At 43.2% G+C, this 22,806-nt stretch overlaps 1 protein-coding gene across 2 annotated transcripts; it reads right to left on the minus strand.

Moving 5' to 3' along the window:
* Positions 1-3,772: 3,772 nt before the first annotated feature.
* On the minus strand, positions 3,773-21,606 carry LOC124045761. 2 transcript variants are annotated; one of them, XM_046365345.1, is made up of 25 exons: positions 21,463-21,606; positions 20,406-20,534; positions 20,024-20,169; positions 18,061-18,259; positions 16,488-17,938; positions 16,099-16,216; positions 15,755-15,820; positions 15,484-15,569; positions 15,281-15,358; positions 11,769-11,918; positions 11,511-11,618; positions 11,281-11,422; positions 10,743-11,033; positions 10,466-10,510; positions 10,274-10,353; positions 8,786-8,898; positions 8,449-8,632; positions 8,229-8,313; positions 7,781-7,926; positions 7,601-7,691; positions 7,162-7,310; positions 6,782-6,867; positions 6,236-6,305; positions 5,908-6,029; positions 3,773-5,627 (listed from the first exon to the last, which is right to left on the minus strand). In XM_046365345.1, the coding sequence occupies exons 1-25, from the start codon at positions 21,482-21,484 to the stop codon at positions 5,456-5,458; spliced, it is 4,329 nt and encodes a 1,442-aa protein (XP_046221301.1). In that variant the 5' UTR covers positions 21,485-21,606; the 3' UTR covers positions 3,773-5,455. The 2 variants fall into 2 exon arrangements, with proteins under 2 accessions (XP_046221301.1, XP_046221300.1); XM_046365344.1 differs by having other exon boundaries at positions 16,386-17,938.
* Between the last annotated feature and the right edge of the window lie 1,200 nt (positions 21,607-22,806).

Consider the following 22,806-nt stretch of genomic DNA (forward strand, 5'->3'; position numbering starts at 1 on the left):
CCAATTCGCCTCTAGGTTTTGGAAGGCCTTCTGCCAACTCATGGGGGCTTCTGCCAGTCTATCTTCAGGGTACCATCCGGAGTCCAACGGCCAAACAGAGGATGAATCAAGAGCTGGAAACCACCCTCCGATGTATGACTCGTAACAACCCGTCCACATGGTCGTCCTTCATTGTTTGGGCCGAATACGCGCACAACACCTTGCGCCCCTCCTCCACTGGTATGTCCCCGCACGAGTGTCAGTTTGGCTATGCCCCTCCATTGTTCCCGGACCAGGAGGCAGAAGTCAGAGTGCCTTCAGCCTTGAAGTTCGTCAGACGCTGTCGGCTTATGTGGAGGAAGACCCGTCTTAATCTTATGCGTTCCTCACAGAGGTACCAACAACAAGCCAACAGACGTCGCCGTCCCGGGCCTACCCTGCGCCCCGGCCAGAGAGTCTGGCTCTCCACAAGAGACTTACCACTACGGGTGGAGTCTCGCAAGCTGTCCCAAAAAATACATTGGTCCCTTTAAGGTTGCCAGGAGAGTTAACCCAGTTTCTTATCGCCTACACTTACCCAGATCCCTTAAGATTAATCCCACATTTCACATTTCCTTATTAAAACCTGTTGTTTTTTTCTCCCCTTGTCCCGGCAGACAGACCTCCCCCTCCGCCTCGTGTCATTGGAGGCCAGCAGGCTTATACCGTCCATCGGATACTGGATTCCCGCCGGGTGCAGCGGTCCTGGCAGTATCTGGTGGACTGGGAAGGCTACGGTCCCGAGGAGCGCTCCTGGGTTCCTGCCAAAGACATACTGGACCCTGACCTCATTCGTCAGTTCAGGGCCCTCCACCCTGAGAGAGCTGGTAGGACCGTCAGGAGCCGTTCCTAGGGGGGAGGGTGGATTCTGTCAGGATTTGGCCAGGGTTGTTCCGGTTTTTGGTCACTAGATGCCCCCATTGTGCCTTTTGACCTTTTGTTTTCCCTTGATCCCCATTATTATTTGCACCTGTGCCTCGTTTCCCCTGATTGTATTTAAACCCTTTGTTTTCCTCAGTCCTTTGCTCTGTGTTTGTATGTTAGCACCCAGCCCTAGTACTCTTGTTGATCCCGGTGGACTCTCTTGTGGAATTCTGTTTTTTGTTCTTGTTTGTTTTTGAGTATTTTTTTTAGGCTTTTTGTGCTATACCTTCCACCTTGTGGATTTACCTTTTTGTCTTGGAGGATTACCTATGTTCTTGTGGAATTCCTTTTGAGGTTGTGGAGTTACATGTTTTCCTGAACTTCACTTTTTTCTTCATTAAATACACCGTCTCAAGTACTGCTGTGTCTGCCTCATCTTCTGGGTTCTGCCAACTATTCGTGGCTCAGTTGGTTAAGTGACTGTTTCTCACTCCGGAGACCCGGGTTCGTAACCGGGTCCTGACAATGATGTCAGCTGATCCTTTTGCGGCAGGGCTGAAATGCATTGGAAATGTTTTGGGAGGATTCAGTTAATTTGCATGGCAAAGAGGGACTTTGCAATTAATTCATTAATCTGATCACTCTTCATAACATTCTGGAGTATATGCAAATTGTCATCATACAAACTGAGGAAGCAGACTTTGTGAAAATTAATATTTGTGTCATTCTCAAAAATTTTGGCCACAACTGTACCTGTATTTGTGAGAACTATCGACATGTTGACTGCACCGAGCTGTCTGGTTAAACGACTAGCACACAGCTCAGACACCCATGCATACCCCACAAGAACAGACTACGGGATGCGCACAGTACCAACGTGACCTATTCTAGGTCTAGCTCTATTCCACATCAAGTAACTCTTGGAAGCAATAAAATCAAATGTAAAAATCTGATAAAAATCCACCTTATGGAACAGCGGGTACTGTGAAGAGACACACACGCACATGATAACACACGCACTATATGTACACATGGATTTTGTGTTGTAGATATGTGGTAGTAGATTATTGGCCTGAGGGTGCACACTTAATGTGTTGTGAAACTGCTTTAATTTTGCTCAACCTCTGGCAACAGCTAATGAGGATCCATAATAAACAGCTTGTGGGGTGGCTTGCTTCCTCTTCTGTCTTTTTAATTATTACTTTCCTCAAATGGCTATAAATAAAAACAAATCATGAAAACAACTATTTTATTTCTAATCTTTAATTAAGGTTAGGTTTAAAATCTCATTTTAAGAGAGTGAAGAAATAGCCGGGATTTGAGTGCTTGGCCATCGAATCCCCGAGCTGACAAAGTAAAAATTTGTGCTTCTGCCCCTGAACAAGGCAGTTAACCTACTGTTCCCTGGTAGGCCGTCATTGTAAATAAGGATGTATTCTTCACTGACTTGCCTCGTTTAAATAAAAGTTACATTAAAGAAATACTAAAGGGAACATCAGTTATTTGCAACATAGTAAAGCAATGAAAAAATAATAATTCTAAAACAGATTTCTTTACACTTTTGCTTTACACCATTTATTTAAACTTTACAACTGTGGCAGTTATGCTGGTTATTAGTACAGGCATCAGTGTTGGGGAATAGTGAACTATATGTAGTTCAACTAGTAATTCAACTACATTTTTCAGTAGGTTTGTGGTCGTTAAACTAAATTCAAATTTTGCTTTAAGTAGCTTATGACTTTTTTTTGCCATGTAGCGTTGTAGCTAACTACTGGAACTACACATCACTGTTTTATCATGTAGCATGTAGCTAACTACTGGAACTACATAATACTGTTTATATAGAGAAGAAAATATGGGGGGAAATAAGCAAACATTGTTTTTATCAGCAACAGAACAGCTTAATTCTCACTTGAAACAGTTTGTGTTTAAAACGTCAAATTACACATTCTTGTAGTCTGACATTTCAGATTTAGATATAATTTGTCCTGGAGTAGCTTTAGTGTAGTGCACTACGTTTTCAAAGTAGCTTAACTTCTTCTAGTGTGAAGTATTTGGTAGATTGGTAAATTAACTATTACTTGCATGATTCCCGCCAATCCAACATGGGGTAGGATTAACTGCTCAAGTTGTATCTCAAACTAAATATCAGTGACTTCATCCTTTAACCTTTTATTCTAGAATCTAGATGGTTTTAATGTCACCAATGGATCCTCTGTGCTATGAAAGGGCCATTCCATCTGAATGGGCTCTTCTCACAAAAGGCTTGACCACAAACTACACACTTACGAAGCAATGTATGCACTAGAGGTCTTCTTGGGTGAAAAACATTGGTAGTGTTTACTTCTAGATGTGACACTACTTGTCCCAAAAACAATCAGACCCGAACCCTATTGACAAAAAAAAGTGTTGGAGCTCATTATGATGAAAGACCAGGGGTTGTTCCCAGTGCTGACCGGCTCGCTGCTTTGAGGTAGGCCTGGTTGAAATGTAAATGTGTGACCCGATAGTCTTTTGGGCAAGTATTGTAGTTTAAAGGTAGACTCAGTGAAGTTGCCACGAGCAGCACCACAGATATTGAGATGAGTGAGATGCAATACTTCTCTCACCGTCACACAGTATCTGTGCAGGTGCAAGGTTCACTTCACGCTGTTCAGTGTGGTAGCCAGGGTACCAAAACAGCTGAGAAGTTGAGGCTCGTGCTTCGTCACTTAGTTGTTGTGGAAATCGACCCACTATGATGTTTACTTTCTGCATATCGCTGAGTCTACCTTTAATTTATACTAATTACTATAATAATCTATTTGGATTACATACTACAATCACCATTTGCAAAATCACCCAATGCATATAACTGACAATAAAACACAACCATGACATCATATTAAACATTTCATACATTCTTTATTTGTACTATTAATTTTTAAATAAGACATCACTATATATCCCTTGGTTTAACACAATAGAACTCAGTTTTTTTAAATGACCATGATTCTGTCTTCCTACTTTCACACAATAAAGGAATCTTATAAAAACATCCAATATCTGACCAAATTATTTACAGTAGTATCATACCAACTTCAATTCTATTTACAAAAGGTACATTATATTTACAGTAGAAGGTGGCTTGTTAGCAGCAGATATGTTTGAGTGTTTCTCTGTCATAAAGCAACAGAGGTAGTCTTGCTGGATCTAACCAGCTTTGTTGAGAACATCTCTGCATGTCACAGCTTTGACTTGCACAGTAAGTGACAGTGGGTTAAAAAAAAACACATACATGAAATCTCAAGTAATCTAATACAGGCCAAATCTCAAGTAATCTAATACAGGCCAAATCTCAAGTAATCTAATAGAGGCCAAATCTCAAGTAATCTAATAGAGGCCAAATCTCAAGTAATCTAATAGAGGCCAAATCTCAAGTAATCTAATAGAGGCCAAATCTCAAGTAATCTAATACAGGCCAAATCTCAAGTAATCTAATAGAGGCCAAATCTCAAGTAATCTAATAGAGGCCAAATCTCAAGTAATCTAATAGAGGCCAAATCTCAAGTAATCTAATACAGGCCAAATCTCAAGTAATCTAATACAGGCCAAATCTCAAGTAATCTAATACAGGCCAAATCTCAAGTAATCTAATAGAGGCCAAATCTCAAGTAATCTAATACAGGCCAAATCTCAAGTAATCTAATAGAGGCCAAATCTCAAGTAATCTAATAGAGGCCAAATCTCAAGTAATCTAATACAGGCCAAATCTCAAGTAATCTAATAGAGGCCAAATCTCAAGTAATCTAATAGAGGCCAAATCTCAAGTAATCTAATAGAGGCCAAATCTCAAGTAATCTAATACAGGCCAAATCTCAAGTAATCTAATACAGGCCAAATCTCAAGTAATCTAATACAGGCCAAATCTCAAGTAATCTAATAGAGGCCAAATCTCAAGTAATCTAATAGAGGCCAAATCTCAAGTAATCTAATACAGGCCAAATCTCAAGTAATCTAATAGAGGCCAAATCTCAAGTAATCTAATAGAGGCCAAATCTCAAGTAATCTAATAGAGGCCAAATCTCAAGTAATCTAATAGAGGCCAAATCTCAAGTAATCTAATAGAGGCCAAATCTCAAGTAATCTAATAGAGGCCAAATATCAAGTAATTTTCCCATAAAAAGAGACATAAATGAATAATAACCCAATGAGAGGATTATCCAACTCAGCACTATTAACACAGACTGTGAACCCAACGGTGATGATGAAGCTTTGTCTTAGTAAGATGTGTCTGCTCTTTCTTTTTGCTTGGCCTTTGTGTCAGGTAAGAAAACCAGTGTGAACATAATAAAAGAGATGCATAAAATGGTTTAAGTAGAACACTTAAAAGATTAAAAAAGATCAGATAAGGAGATTTTTTGTTGTGGGTATTTTCTGTTTAGTTTCCCCCCCTATTAATTTAGTTCTGTCTTATGGGCCACAGCCCCGTAGGGTGGAGGGTAAGCGCCCTTAATGAACCTGACTGTCACTCCAGGGGACTAACCATGATGGGCCACCCATTGACCCCTCCCCCATAGCTGTTGCTGAGGAACTAGATGGCTGCGAAAGGAACGGGGGGAAGTTGTTCGCAGGCAAAGTACTCCTTCAGTGGGGCAAAGAGATGGCGGATCACAGGCACACTCCAGGACTTCCCCAGCACCTTCTGCCTCTGCTGGCGATTCATGTTCTTTACATCGGTGTAGTGCTTGGGGAAGCCAAAGATCCTTAAAGTGAAAGAGAACATCTTTAATATCCACAGAGTTATATTTTACATTTTTATTTATTTACCTTTATTTTACTAGGCAAGTCAGTTAAGAACAAATTCTTATTTTCAATGACGGCTTAGGAACAGTGGGTTAACTGCCTGTTCAGGGGCAGAAGACAGATTTGTACCTTGTCAGCTCGGGGATTCGAACTTGCAACCTTCCGGTTACTAGTCCAACGCTCTAACCACTAGGCTACCCTGCCGCCCCCCAATGAAATGCCATATTTCCAAATGCCTACTTCTCCAACTCTGTGATCCATAGGTGGTCATCCACGCCTTTCTCTGACACAGGGAGCTTGCTCACGTCCTTGCCCTGCTTGAGGGAGTTCGGGTTGGTGGTGATGGTCCTCACTTTTGTGAACTGTGCAATAGAATACAAAATAAACAAAGGAAAACAAGAAAGTAAGACACCAGGAAATGCTTGGACAAACAGTCACCGGTTCTAAAGAAAGACGGGTAGACTTAACTCAAATGGAAAAAAATATATATTTTTTTAGAAAAGAACTAAAGAGGATCAGATTGAGACTTCCTAGTTAAATAGAAAATTAATTTGAAACATTTTCTGACCTTGGCAACTCTTCCCCTTTCAAGGCAGTCCTGGAGAATAACCTTGTCGGTCTGGGATGCAATGATGGGTCTAGACACATTGAACAAAACCCAAGAAGATTTCTAAAGGCAGGAAGCAGACTCATCACTAAGAAGATAATTATTGTAATTATTTCACCACTATGGCCTATTTATTGCCTTACCTCCCTAATCTTACTACATATAGACTTTTCTATTGTGTTATTGACTGTACGTTTGTTTATCCCATGTGTAACTGTGTTGTTTGTGTCACACTGCTTTGCTATATCTTGGCCAGGTCGCAGTTGTAAATGAGAACTTGTTCTCAACTGGCCTACCTGGTCAAATAATCACAGAGATGGGACTAAAGATGGTGTCATACTGGTGTGGTCCTGGGTTTTTGCGAAGACCCACATATCTGTAGACTATAGAGATCAATTGCACTGAATAAATCATTTTAATCTATGGTTTCAATAACCAAAGGGGTTGATGAGAAAGGATCATGGATCAGCTGAGTGGTTTAGTTTGGTCCAGGGTGCAGACACGTACCTGTTCATTCCAGGGATGTTGCCCCAGAAGTATCGCGCTCTGTGGGCCGGGCTCACATTTACCGCATCCACCAGAACTGGGTTGCACTGAGAACAGACTCAGTTATTTGGGTTCTAAACTACAGAACATTTAGACAGTATGATTTGTATACAAATCAAGAGATCTGGTGCTGTGTTCATGTGAATTATTTGATTTTCTGACTTCAAACCCGTTCATTCTGAGATCCAGACCAAAACCACAAAGACTCAGAAATATAAGCAGCAAAATTTTGTTTTAAGCTTGAACCGTAAGTTTCCCATTAGAATTCCCAATTTTGGAGACAAAAATGTACGCAGCACGATACAACTGTTCTAAGAGGAGAGTGAATGGGGCTAGCTAACCTCCAGGAAGCGGCAGATGTCGACCTTGTGGTGGTTGTTCATGAACACCACGTTCTCGAAAAACCAGAAGAACGGCCTCCGGTCGTCTTCTTTGGGCTTCATGATGTGAAGAAGCCGGTAATACTCAAAGAAGAGCCTCCCTGTCCCTTCTACAGACAGAATGACAGATTTAATAAGCACCCATAACACAGGGGAATAGTCTGGGAAGTCATGTTATGCACTGTAGCTAAGCAGTGAACAACATTGCAGAGCTGATATCCACATTCGAGCTAACACAGATGTTGCACTCTACTTGCCTATTCCAAACTAACCACACTGTTGTACACTGCACTCTGCTGGTAATGTCTATAAGCCACACTACAAAATGTGTAGAAAATACTTAAATATATTTTTACTCTGTTGATCTCACAAGGTAAACTATTTCAAGTCCCAGACATACCAAACAGTCCCTTCCGTGCTGGGTTCACCATGGCCAGATCGTTGCAAGGGCTCCCACCAATGAGCAGATCGAACGGACCCCACTTTAGGATCTGCATTGGACAAGAGTTGTGAGGTCTGTTTTAGTGACCAATGTTTCAAACCGACAGTAAAAGTGCTGTGCTCACATTATAAGACATACGTGCTCTTTGGTGATGAGCCGGACATCATCCACATGTATGATCTTGCCTTCATGGTTGATCTCAGAAACAGCAATGGACTCCGAACAGATCTCCGAGGCCACATATTTGTCCACCTTGAATCCCAGCTCTTTCAGCACCAAGTAACCTAAGGGTCAAATAAAACTGATGTCTGTTTTGGTAAGTGCTACTGTGCAAAGTCTGATTATTGAAGTTCCTCTTCTCGTTAGACCTTAAAAGGGGTATAATTTTCACAGTGGAATCAGAACAGTTGAAAAACAATAGAATTAGCATCAAATGAAATAGTCAAATATTCACAGTAGAAGCAGAACAAATAATTGTAGAATCAAAATTAGAGTAGAATTAAAACAAATACAGTAGTGTTTTTGTCATCAGAATCAGGATAACAGAGTAGAATTAGAATGGAAGAACTCCGGCGCAGCAGCTAACCTGTGCCAATCCCATCAAACAGTGAGAGGACGTTGATTGGTCGACGCAGGTTGGCAGGGATGGACGGGTATACCCGATCGGGCTCCTAGAGAGGGCAAAGGTTTAGTACACTCATTCGGTTATTGACCAATAAGAGCAGTACCGGTATGTAAATGAATGTTACTAATAGATCAAAACAAAAAGCATTCCATTCTAAGGTAACGCTACAACCGCCACTCACAAACTGAAAGGCACTGTTATTTGCAAAAAACTCCTGGACACGGATGCTCCAGTCAAGACGGGGTTTCAGGGCACCGTGGGCATTGTATGGTTCACACAGGTAGCAGATCCATGGATCCACCTCCTTCAGAAAGTCAAAGGTACCTGGGCCAACCAAGATGTTTAGGCAGTCCAAACAGTAGGAGCTGGGAGAAGACATATGTTAGAACTTGACCCATGTCTGGAAGGTTTAGAGTAAACAATGGCATAGGAGGCCGGTGGAGTGAGAATGGGGAGGACGGTCCCTCTTCCACCAGCCTCCACTGGAGAGAGCGTTAGTAGCAAATACTGTTACTCACCGGCAGCAGCTGTCATTCCCACAGAGGATGACCTCCAGGCCAGCACAGCACACTGTACAGTATGACTGGTAGCCATCCTCATCGTATCGATAGAGAGTCTCAGTGAAGTTATCCTGTAGGGAAGAGTAGTCAGTGTTATAACTTCCCATATAAAGATTTAGGAATTGGCACAACTAGGGAAGACATGACCATCTGAAAAAAATGGAGGCAACACACAAACAAAATGTATAACATATACAGTACCAGTCAAAAGTTTGGACATACTTACTCATTCAAGGGTTTTTCTTTAATAACACATATGGAATCATGTAGTAACCAAAACAGTGTTAAACAAATCAAAATATATTTGAGATTCTTTAAAATAGCCACCCTTTGCCTTGATGACAGTGTTGCACACTCTTGACATTATCTCAACCAGCTTCATAAGGTAGTCACCTGGAATGCATTTCAATCAACAGGTGTGTCTTGTTAAAAGTTAATTTGTGGAATTTCTTTCCTTCTTAATGCGTTTGAACCAATCAGTTGTGTTGCTACAAAGAAACCACTACTAAAGGACACCAATAAGAAGAGACTTGCCAACAAAACACTAGCAATGGACAATAGACCAGTGGAAATCTGTCCTCTGGTCTGATGAGTACAAATTAGAGATTGTGAGACAGTATTTTTTAAATGCATTTTACTAGGCAAGTCAGTTAAGAACAAATTCTTATTTTAATGACGGCCTAGGAACAGTGGGTTAACTGCCTTGTTTAGGGGCAGAACAACAGATTTGTACCTTGTCAGCTCGGGGATTCGATCTTGCAACCTTTCGGTTACTAGTCCAACACTAACCACTAGGCTACGCTGCCGCCCCAAGAGTAGGTGAACAGATGATCTCTGCATGTTTGGTTCCCACCGTGAAGCATGGAGGAGGAGGTGTGATGGTGCTTTAGTGACACTGATTTATTTAGTATTCAAGGCACCCTTAACCAGCATGGCTACCACAGCATTCTGCAGCAATATACAATCACATCTAGTTTGCGCTTAGTGGGACCATCATTTGTTTTTCAATATGACAATGACTCAACACACCCCCAGGCTGTGTAAGGGCTATTTGACCATGATGGAGATTGATGGAGTGCTGCATCAGGTGACCTGTTCTCCACAATCACCCGACTTCAACCCAATTGAGATGGTTTGGGATGAGTTCGACCGCAGAGTGAAGGAAAAGCAGCCAACAAGTGCTCAGCATATGTGGGAACTCCTTCAAGACTGTTGGAAAAGCATTCCAGGTGAAGCTGGTTGAGAGAATGCTAAGAGTGTGCAATGCTGTCATCAAGGCAAAGGGTGGCTACTTTGAAGAATCTCAAATAGGCCAAATAAAGAAAAACCCATGAATGAGTAAGTGTCCAAACTTTTGACTGGTACTGGATGTTTTTGTAACCTCTGACCTGTACAACATGATGAAATGTAGCAAGAACCACAAGATGAATATAGGTTTTGCTTTACCTTGCATTTAAGGCAAAGGCTTCCTTCAAACAGTGGATGGAAAATATCTATATCGTCAGCCATACAGCACAGGCAGAAAGCTTTGGAAGATAGAAAATTACAAAGTGAGTGAACAAAACAATGAAGGAACCAGACTTCCAACACAATACCACTATTTAATACAAAAGTGTCCATGTCAGCACAAGCTCTCACCTTCAATGTCCAGTCTTTTCTTCTGTACCCTTTGAACCATCTCCTCTGAGAAAATAAAGATACAAAACACAGTATATTAAAAGAGTGCGCAGAGACAGTGTCAGTGCATTGAGAAAAGTAATAGCTCAGTTTAGAGTAAAAGTAATCAAATGTATGGAAATGACTGTAAGTCGCTTTGGATAAAAGCGTCTGCTAAATGGCATATATTATTTATTTATTATATTACAATTATTAACAGGGGATATATCAGCGTGAAGAAAGAGTAGAGAAGGCCCACCTCTGTATTTCTGATCCGGCTGTTCATAGACGTAGCCTAGGTCTTTTTTTTTGTCGGACTGCTGCTTTTTTTCTTTTTTGAGTGGTGGCTGGCAGTCTGGATTTTGATCATTTTTCTCCATGTTGGACGAGGCACCTGCATCCTCCTCCTGCCGGAGGTTGAAGGTGCCGCTGTCCAGGTTCAGCGAGAGCTTGGTGAGACACACAGACACCTGGCTCAGGTTGTGCAGTTCGCGGTTGATGGATGTTGCCTTTTTTTGGTCCGGTTGCTTCCCATTAGCAATCCCTTTAGCTGTAAAATCATTAACATCAAAATATTGTACACCATTAAGACAAAATATATCCATTTATTTTCATATAAGTTGTTATAACATCTTCAAAATGAAAGAGGGGTATTATGTATGTAATACCCACTGGGCACATACGTCAGTTCAACGTCTATTCCACATTGGGTCAACGTAATTTAATTGAAATTACGTGGGAACATTGGCTCAAGTGGGTAGATACAGAATGATATGTTAGTCAGCCTCTTAGCTTACCTTCTGTCTGGAGTGGTGGTTGGAACCCATCTGGACCAGTGGGTTTGAAACCGCCGAAGGCCCAGTCCACCATTTCCCTGAGGTGCTCCTCCCGCTTCTCTGAACCCAGGGAAAACACCTTCCCACATCTTGAAGCAGCCACCTACACGGTTACATATCAACACACAATCGGATGGGATACACACATACAAATCGACAACCATACACAAAGCAGAGCTAGACAGACTGACCTGTAAAGACTGGAATATAGCATCCCTGTACGTGACGAGGGTGGCGAAGCTATTTGTGCAGAAACATTGTGCAAACGATCCAAATGGCAGCAGTCCCCGGGTGTTTTTCTGAAACAGACAGAATTTCCCTGAGTGATAGGCATAACAATTCACCTTTACAATTTAATTTTAAAAACATTATTGTCCATCAAATATGGACACTCATAACTCACATAAACACACTGACAACAAAAACACGATGTCCTTCTCCACCCTCACCTCGGATAACATGCCATCCCCAAACCATTCAACTTTCCGGATGCTTTTGGCTGCCTGCCGTCCCTTCCAGGGTTGGACAGTCCCTGGCCACAGGGAGAATCCCCCCATCTGTCCCCATACCAGATCCCCCACATTGTAGCCCTTCTCATCCTACAGGGAAACGCACAGCACACAGTCAGCCATACACCACAAAACACATCTGGTGAGATTGAACACCGAAATACATTGATATGTACCATTGTTGGCCTCAAAGCTAACTGTCATGATAATGTATATCAGAAAAGAAAAAGGATTATTTTACACACGTCAGTTAAGCAGAGAGAATTAAGACTAATAACAATACTACTTAACAAATGTATAAGACCTTGGCAAGAAAAAGTGTGTGAACCCTTTGGAATTACCTGGACATAAATTGGTCATCAAATTTGAACTTCATCTAAGTCACAACAATAGACTGTCTGCTTATACTAATAACACGTGTACATATCTTTAATGAACACACCGTGTAAACATTCACAGTGCAGGGTGGGAAAAGTATGTGAACTAGAGGTCGACCGATTAATTAGGGCCGATTTCAAGTTTCCATACCAATCGGAAATCAGTATTTTTGGGCGCCGATTTACCAAATGTTTTTTTTTTTGTTGTACACCTTTCTTTAATCTTTATTTAACTAGGCAAGTCAGTTAAGAACACATTCTTATTTTCAATGACGGCCTAGGAACGGTGGGTTAACTGCCTCGTTCAGGGGCAGATAGACAGATTTTCACCTTGTCAGCTCGGGGGATTCAATCTTGCAACCTTAGTTAACTAGTCCAACGCAATAACGACCTGCCTCTCTCTTGCACTCCACAAGGAGACTAACTGCCTGTTATGCAAATGCAGTAAGCCAAGGTAAGTTGCTCGCTAGCATTAAACTTATCTTATGAAAACAATCAATCATAATCACTAGTTAACTACACATGGTTGATATTACTAGATATTATCTAGCGTGTCCTGTGTTGCATATAATCTGACTGAGCATACAAGCATCTAAGTATCTGACTGAGCGGTGGTAGGCAGAAGCAGGCGCGTAACATTCATTCAAACAGCACTTTGGTGCGTTTTGTCAGCAGCTCTTCGTTGTGCGTCAAGCACTGCGCTGTTTATGATTCCAAACCTATCAACTCCCAATATGAGGCTGGTGTGACCGAAGTGAAATGGCTGGCTAGTTAGCGTGCACTAGTAGAGTTTCAAACTTCACTCGCTCTGAGCCTTGGGGTGGTTGTTTCCCTTGCTCTGCACGGGTAACGCTGCTTCGATGTGGTGGCAGTTGTCGTTGTGTTGCTGATTCGAGCGAGGAGAGGGACGGAAGCTATAGTGTTACACTGGCAATACTAAAGTGCCTATAAGAACATCCAATTGTCAAAGGTTAATGAAATACAAATGGTATAGAGGGAAATAGTCCTATAATAACTACAACTTCTTACCTGGGAATATTAAAGACTCATGTTAAAAGGAACCACCAGCTTTCATGTTCTGAGCAAGGAACAGAAACGTTAGCTTTCTTACATAGAACGTAAAAGGGCAATATGTGCTTCTCCAACACTTTGTTTTTGCATTATTTCAAATTGAACATGTTTCATTATCTACTTGAGGCTAAATTGACTTTATTGATGTATTATATGATGTATTATAGTAAGTTAAAATAAGTGTTAATTCAGTATTGTTGTAATTATTATTACAAATACATCCATCTTTAAATTGGTCGATTAATCGGTATCCGCTTTTTTGGTCCTCCAATAATCGGTATCGGCATTGAAAAAAAAAAATCATAAAATCGGTCGGCCTCTAATGTTAACCCTTGGTTTTAATAACTGGTTGATCCTACTTCGGCAGCAATAACCTCAACCAAACATTTTCTGTAGTTGCGGATCAGACCTGCACAACAGTCAGGAGGAATTTTGGACCATTCCTGGAACGAGTGCGCTGAGAGTCGGGAAGCAAGTTCAGGGAGTGAGTGTTTTAATAAATAAAATAAACACGAAACACACGACATGAAAACAGAGTCATTAACACCAGAGTAAAGATCCAAGGTGAGTGACAGATATAGGGAAGATAATCAAGGAGATTATGGAGTCCAGGTGAGTGACATGAGGCACAGGTGTGCGAGACAATGGTGACAGGTGTGCTGGATAATCAGCAGCCTGATGACCTAGAGGCCGGAGGGGAGTATAAGTGACATTCAGAGTTCAAGTAACAGACACATCTCAACATCAACTCTTCAGAGGAGACTGCGTCACAATTCCTCTGTTTCAGTTCAGCAATATTCTTGGGATGTCTGGCGTGAACCACTCTCTTGAGGACATGCCACAGCATCTCAATTGGGTTGAGGGCAGGACTCTGACTGGGCCCATCCAGAAGATGCATTTTCTTCTGTTGTTGATTTACTTCTGTGTTCTGGGTCGTTGTCCTGTTGCATCACCCAACTTCTGTTGAGCTTCAATTGGGGGACAGATAGCCTTAAAGTCTCTGCAAAATGTCTTAATAAACTTGGGAATTCTTTTTTCAGTTGATGATAGAAAGCTGTCCAGGCCCTGAGGCAGCAAAGCAGCCCCAAACCATGATGCTCCCTCCACCATACTTTACAGTTGGGATGAGGTTGATGTTGGTGTGCTGTACCATTTTTTCTCCACACATAGTGTTGTGTGTTCCTGCCAAACAACTCAACTTCAGTTTCATCTGTCTACAGAATATTTTGCCAATAGCGCTGTGGAACATTAGATACTCTTTTGTGAACTTCAGACGTGCAGTTATGTTTTTTTTGTACAGTGGTGTCCTCCCATGAACAACATTCTTGTTCACTGTTTTAAGTATCGTAGACTCGTTAACGGAGATGTTAGCATGTTCCAGAGATTTTTTTAAATGTCTTTAGCTGAGACTCTAGGATTCTTCTTAACCTCATTCAGCGCTGTGCTCTTGTAGTCATCTTTGCAGGACGACCACTCCTAGGGAGAGTAGCAACAGTGCTGAACTTTCTCAATTTATAGACAATTTGTCTTACCGTGGACTGGTGAACATCAAGGTTTAGAGATACTTTTGTAACCTTTTCCAGCTTTATGCAAGGCAACAATTCTGAGATCTTTTGTTCGAGGCATGGTTCACATCAGGCAATACTTCGTGTGAATAGCAACCTCAAATTTTGTGAGTGTTTTTTATAGGGCAGGGCACCTCTGACCAACATCTCCAATCTCGTCTCAATGATTGTACCCCAGGTTAGCCGACTCCTGGGTTCACATACTTTTTCCCAATCTACACTGAATGTTTAAATGATATATTCAATGTAGACAAGACAAATACAATAGTTTGTGCGTTATTAGTTTAAGCAGAATGTGTTTGTCTGTTGTGACTTTATGCAGAAATCCAGATAATTCCAAAGGGTTCACATACTTTTTCTTGCCACTGTACATACATAACAGTATCATTTAATATAATAACAGTGACAATCTGTTTTTTATGGAGTCAACAGTACCTACCTCGTACAGGCAGGAGGATGTCTTAGATGGTCCTTCAGGGGTGGATGTGGCCATCGGCAGGGCATTGTCATTTTTAAGCTGGGGGTCAGTGAGAGAAACACTTATATTATGCTTCCATAATATATGCACTGCACATAATCACATTTTATATTAAAAAAAAGGAAATAGATTTAAACAAAAATATAAACAAAAATATAATGTACCTTGTGCTGTATGGTCTCAGTCCAAATAACGTCATCGTCGCTGTCATCGAGAACAATAATTTCAATAGACCCAGTTGTCTTTAGCGCTGCCATTGTGGGCAAATTGCAAAGAGGTCAATATTTTTTAGGACATTACATTTACATTTAAGTCATTTAGCAGACGCTCTTATCCAGAGCGACTTACAAATTGGGATATAAATATACAATATTCATACAATTGTATGACAATGATCCTTTAATGAGTGCATGTGATTCTCAGTGCTATCCTTACCTGGTCTTGTGTCTGTCTGAACAGGCCTAGGTTCAGTCTCAGCAGGCTCTGTGATGTCAATCAAATCTTGAACAATAGGAACAATCGGAATTATTAAATATACAGTATATCTGTATTCACCTACGGGGTATGCAATGTTTTTGTTCCAGCCCAGCACTCATACACTTGTGTCAAATAAACAACAAATAAATGGCCTTCAGTCTGGAGAGAGGCTTAGTTGAATTGAGTCTGTTACTGCTGGGCTGGAACAAAAACCTGCACACAGAAATAGAGCTGGAGACCTCTGCTCCGAATAAACAGTTTGTCAAGTGTCACATTCCGGTAAATATATAGTACAATCTTACCAGATGAGTTGCTCTCCTGTTTTAGAGGACTTGAGGGTGATGAGGGTATGCCTTCGTCCTCACTGCGTTCTGTGAGCCAGTCATCCTCATCCCGACTACCATCACCAAGCAAGGTAGCCTGGACACATAAAAGACATCCATACCAACACATTTACAGACAGAAACAAAAAAATTGTATGTTCTACATTGCAAAACAATGTGACTATAGTAATAGCATACATTACAGCAGAGCTAACACACCAACATAATTTCCCAAACAGTGCCGCCTAGTCCAGTTAGCTACACACCCGAGCGAAGACCTTGTCCCTTTGCAGAGGGCCAGAGGGGAGAGTAAGCAGGCTGCAGATCAGCCTACGTAGGATAGATTTCTTTTCCATGGTTCTCAGCACCTGTTTCCAGTGCTGCTCCACCGTGGGCCCAGGGGTGGGAGAGTCGGCAGTAGGCTTCTCACCCTCTGAGATCATATACTCCAGGAACTCATCGGTCAGCAGGGCCATGTCCCCCGGGACTCCACACAGCCCCATGAGGGACCCCAGCTCGGCCACTACCCTACTCGTCACCTCCAGCCTCCCAGCAGGCCTCAGCAAGATGGGAATGTTCTTCAGGGCCACGTTGGATAGTGGCAGGCTCTTCATCAGGCTCCAGGTGGTAGCCTTGTAGAAGGAGACACTGCTCTCCCGGAAAGAGTCTACGACATCGTCTTCGAGTTCTGCCTGATGTTCCGACAGGAAGTCCTTCACGCGGGTGCCCGTATTCACATCCACCCTCAGGAGGTGATCCTTCTCGTTGGCAAGGAGCGTGGGCTCCCGCCGCCTCAGGGAGCGGTCCACGGCGGGCGAGCGGAGGAAGCTGGCTGCATAGGACTGCACCAGGCTGGAGGCCTGCTGTAGGATGTTGGCCACATCAGAGTCGCCCCATTCAAGGAGCTCCTGGAAAGCACAGAGGGGCTCCAAGGCGTGCCCCAGGAACAGCAGGCTCAGTCGGACTTTTAGGTCCCTTAGACGGGTACACACTTGCTCCGCGTCCCCCTCATTGCCCCGGGACTCAAAGTACTGGAGCAGCTCGGGCCAGGCGTCTGCCATCCTCTGCACTGTCCTGCCCAGGAAAAGGCACTGGGACGACAGGGGAAGGAGAGGGTCCAAGGATGGCACGTCGGCAAATATCTCCTTGAGGTTGGTGGTGGGGCAGGTGGAGTAGTGGTGGTGGACGTCTCTAACCAGCTCCAGGACCGACTCCGGCAGCGCACTCACGCCCAGTTGACACGCCCGTCCAGCCAGGCCAGGGAGACCACAGAGGGACACCAGCCCAGGGTTCAGGGCCCTGAGCCCAGACTCCAACACCTGGCCCAGCCCTGTGTCTCCACAGTAGAACACAGCTAAGTTCGCCAAGGGGAGCTCAAACCTCCTCAGAGTCTCCACCAGACAGTTCAGCTCAGCTGTACCAGCTGACACTGTGGCATCCCTGGGCTGAAGGGTGTCTAGCAGGCGCACATGCTTGACCCCTGACCTCTGGTCAAAGTAGCCTATCAGGAGCACACTGACAGTCTCCCGGTCTCCATCCCCTCCCAGCTCCACACCTCGGTACAGGTAGAGGCAGTAGGGGGTCTTGGAGCAGGCAGCGGTGATGTCCTGAGGGTATTTCTGACCCATAACGTGTCTGGCTACCTGATCCTGGGTAAGTTCTGTCCCGTGCTTTGCTGGGCTGGGCCAGTGCTTCTGGATGAGCTGCAGCAGGCTGGGGCTGAAATGGAAAAATGTATCCTCCTTCTCCTCTGCTGTTTGAACATCCAGTGCCATTTCCTGGTTCTGCCAGGGCCCCTCAGACATCTCCACTTCCCTAGCTGTGGGTGACAACATTGAGAAACCAAAACACAAATAAAGTGGATACAGTGGACTAGAATTTCATACTAGCAATTCACATGAAAAAACAAAAGAACAGAGAGAGAGTGATGTTGAGTCTCACAGAAGTCAAGTTGTGTCAGGGCTTTGGGTCTTTGTGGCTGTTTAGCAGCATTAGCAGGTGGCATGCTCTGTCCAGCCCGCGACTCCAGAGCATCATACTCCTGGCCATTGTGGTTGGAGTCAAAGAACACCTTGAACCACTGTAGGAAGTCCAGGCTCGCCTCAGAGCTCCCTACGACCAGACCATCCACTGGGATTGACTGGGGGAGGAGATATTTTACACAACATTATTAAATCACTACATGTAACAATATGCATGTTATAAAATGTAATAAGTACTAGATTACATATACACTGCTCAAAAAACTAAAGGGAACACTTAAACAACACCATGTAACTCCAAGGCAATCACACTTCTGTGAAATCAAACTGTCCACTTAGGAAGCAACACTGATTGACAATAAATTTCACATGCTGTTGTGCAAATGGAATAGACAACAGGTGGAAATTATAGGCAATTCGCAAGACACCCCCAATAAAGGAGTGGTTCTGCAGGTGGTGCCCCCAAAGACCACGTCTCAGTTCCTATGCTTCCTGGCTGAAGTTTTGGTCACTTTTGAATGCTGGCGGTGCTTTCACTCTAGTGGTAGCATGAGACGGAGTCTACAACCCACACAAGTGGCTCAGGTAGTGCAGCTCATCCAGGATGGCACATCAATGCGAGCTGTGGCAAGAAGGTTTGCTGTGTCTTGTCAGCGTAGTGTCCAGAGCATGGAGGCGCTACCAGGAGACAGGCCAGTACATCAGGAGACGTGGAGGAGGCCGTAGGAGGGCAACAACCCAGCAGCAGGACCGCTACCCCCGCATTTGTGCAAGGAGGAGCACTGCCAGAGCCCTGCAAAATGACCTCCAGCAGGCCACAAATGTGCATGTGTCTGCTCAAACGGTCAGAAACAGAATCCATGCGGGTGGTATGAGGGCCCGACGTCCACAGGTGGGGGTTGTGCTTACAGCCCAACACCGTGCAGGAAATTCGCCACTGGCGCCCTGTGCTCTTCACAGATGAAAGCAGATTCACACTGAGCACATGTGACAGACGTGAGAGTCTGAAGACGCCGTGGAGAACGTTATGCTGCCTGCAACATCCTCCAGCATGACCGGTTTGGAGGTTGGTCAGCATTTCATTGGGGGGGGGGCGGCGCACAGCCCTCCATGTGCTCGCTAGAGGTAGGCTGACTGCCATTAGGTACCGAGTTGAGATCCTCAGACCCCTTGTGAGACCATATGCTGGTGCGGTTGGCCTTGGGTTCCTCCTAATGCAAGACAACATGTGGCTGGAGTGTGTCAGCAGTTCCTGCAAGAGGAAGGCATTGACGCTATGGACTGGCCCGCCCGTTCCCCAGACCTGAATCCAATTGAGCACACCTGGGGCATCATGTCTCGCTCCATCCACCAACGCCACGTTGCACCACAGACTGTCCAGGAGTTGGTGGATGCTTTAGTCCAGGTCTGGGAGGAGATCCCTCAGGAGACCATCTGCCACCGCATCAGGAGCATGCCCAGGCGTTGTAGAGAGGTCATACAGGCACGTGGAGGCCACACACACTACTGAGCCTCATTTTGACTTGTTTTAAGGACATCACATCAAAGTTGGGTCAGCCTGTAGTGTGGTTTTCCACTTTAATGTTGAGTGTGACTCCAAATCCAGACCTCCATGGGTTGATAAATTTGATTTCCATTGATAATTTGTGTGATTATGTTGTCAGCACATTCAACTATGTAAAGAAAAAAGTATTTAATAAGAATATTTCATTCATTCAGATCTAGGATGTGTTATTTGAGTGTTCCCTTTATTTTTTTGAGCAGTGTATAATATGTAATTACACCATGTTATTACTAGAGTAATTGCAGTGTTGCTACACATGTGTAAGAGCAATGGAATGAAGAAGTTGTGTGCAGATTACACAGTCCTACCAGACTGCAGTATATCATTAACAGGTGTATGGCTGTAGAGTGTAACTCACTTTGAGCACCCCACTCCTCCTGAAGCCGGCCTGCAGCACACTGTAGTTGTGACGGACATCCACCTCATCACTGGCATGGAACCTCACTCTCTGTACGTCCACAGAACCAGGGAACAGCCAATGCATCAGCTGGCAGAACGCAGCACCTGGAACACACATTTAGAGTCTTACCCCATCCCTGAAACTCATGCAAAATAGGTAACTATGATTGTTTTACATGGTAACTTCTCAACTGGCCGACCTGGTTAAATAAAAGTTTAATAAAAACATTGATGTAGAGGAATGTTCTCTAAGTATGACAGACACATAACAGTGTATTATCTAGAGACAATACATAGGCCTAGAGAATGTCAACACTGTGTACAATGAGCATCTAGCCTACCTGAGCATGTTTGCTCCACCTTTGTGAACCTGGTCTGTAGAGATTCATTGAGCCAAGCCAGCAGCTCATAGCGGTTGTGTTTCTCACCAGGCTTGACTTGGACATTCACTGCCATCTCCAGGTCTCCGCCTGTAGCAAAACCACAAATCAATAACAATGTAGCTTAATAACTAAAACAAGGATCACAGTATTTGTATAAGTGATAGTATGTGTTAAATGCATGAATTGATATTCAGTACGGAGTGCACACTCCACCAACAAGGCTACTTCCAGGCACTGGTAAACATCAACGTAAACATCCATATGCGTATTGTAAAGGTTGGGGGGAAGGAATCGAACATCGCAATAACAATAACAGTGAACTACCGCTACAAGTGTGTCACATATAGCTGCTGCAACATTGTATCGCTCTCGAACGATTCAGGGTGTTGTAACATTGTGTCGATTCATCTGCTCTCTTGCTTTGTGCATTCGTGCTTCACCTTAACTTCCTGAATGTTTAAATAGTAACTGTTAATATAGGCTATAGTCAAATGTTCTGATTTTAAATGTTTACACAATTCGCCAACGGCTAAACTTACGCATGCTCATATTTTTCCCCCCGCAAAAACACCGAAGGAATGTATTGTATTTGGACCAATGCTGACCCAAGCAGCCACGTGTATAGTAACCATGCAGTGTTGAGAGAAAACGTGAGTGAACCGAACAAACGCAGAAGTGTTTCTTCAGGTGGCCCACATGTTATTAGAACGTTATTTAGAACAATATTTAACTAGTGTTTTCAACAAGGCTGGTAAACTGTAGCCAAAATGGCAAAACATAGATTTCTCAGCATTCCAAGCAATAATCATTTATTTGGACATATTGGTAAAATAAAAAAGTATATATCATTCAATTACATTGTTATGTGTAACCTATGCTATTTATAAAGCTTGGTGAACGTAAAAAGTACAATACAACCTGGTAAAAGTTCATGTGAGGCTATGGGCTAGGCTACTTGTCTATTTGCTTACGATATATCGAAAATGTTCAATATTGTTCAGACATGTGCGCTCACCTAGCTCTCCTTTCCTTTTCATGGCGTTTTCAATGTCCCAAACTCGTGGTCTGTCGTTTGGCCAAGCTAGTACCCCTTTGGCTCAGGGAATACGGGATATTTAACTCGCTGCGGCTGTACAGAAGACCCATAGCTAATGTTTCCGTCCGCGGGATTCCAACCAATGAGCTCTCTATGCTAATGTCTGGTGTTGGCGGGATTCCAACCAATGATCTCTCTATGCTAATGTCTGGTGTTGGCGCGATTCCAACCAATGATTTCTCTATGCTAATGTTGAGTGGGGTTGAACTAAGTGAACCCGCCGATCCCGCTTCGTGCGCAATTACGCAAACTATGCTATAGCTATTTGCGCCCGCCAACCACCGAAACACTAACTGTTTTACAGTTTCCAAGTCAGAATCGTAGGCGAAACATCGTAATCTATTGTTATATCATCGTAGGGTTGTGTTTACGACATTTTGAGAGCCACAAGGTGTTGCAGACAAAAAGCCCATCAAAACGGATCTAGGCGAAATTTACTCAGCATCTCAGATGATCGAACTTTCTAGTGTGGCCCCTAAAAGGAAGTAACCGAATGTACCCACATATTCATCACGTTCCACGACAAAACAACATTTAGGACGATAAAAACACCATGGGGGTAGGTAGGGGGACCACAGGGTTGAACTTTCTTGATAGAAACATAAACGCCTTCGTTCCCGAAATATGCCTAAATCTGGACAGGCTAAATCTGTAGTAATGTGACCATTCCGTCCTATTTAGTTGAAACATTCTGTGCACAGGCCTACAGTAGCCTAGTTCTTCTGTTGTCAAATGGCAGCTCCAACGGGTCTAAAATGGCGAAGGTCGAAACTAAGCTCAGTTGGGATCGACTCAAACTCCGAGTAATTTAGATGTTAAACGAATGGATTAACATTATCCACGTTTCTATCCACAGTTTTTGTGTGAGTAAAGTAATATGTATTAAAAAAACACGACAGCTGTGATAGAACGTTTTGGTGTAATTGTTATAAATGGACAAATAGGCCTAATTTGTTCGTTCAACATGGTGGGATCTTTTTGTGACTAATATTATTTATCTGCAAAATGGTGGTGAAAAGTTATAATTATAGTATTCAGACCCCATTACCTTTTCCAAATGTTGTTAAATTATGGCCTTATTCTGAAATAGATTCAATTGTTATTTTTCTCCTCATCAGGCCTTTATGGCAGAGCAGCCAGACAGAAGCTACTTCTCAGTAAAAGGCACATAACAGCCTGCTTGGGGTTTGCCAAAAGGCACCTAAAGACTCAGACCATTAGAAACAAGATTCTCTGGTCTGATGAAACCAAGATTGAACTCTT

Source organism: Oncorhynchus gorbuscha, linkage group LG10 (assembly GCF_021184085.1).
Source record: "Oncorhynchus gorbuscha isolate QuinsamMale2020 ecotype Even-year linkage group LG10, OgorEven_v1.0, whole genome shotgun sequence".
NCBI classification, from domain to species: Eukaryota; Metazoa; Chordata; class Actinopteri; order Salmoniformes; family Salmonidae; genus Oncorhynchus; species Oncorhynchus gorbuscha.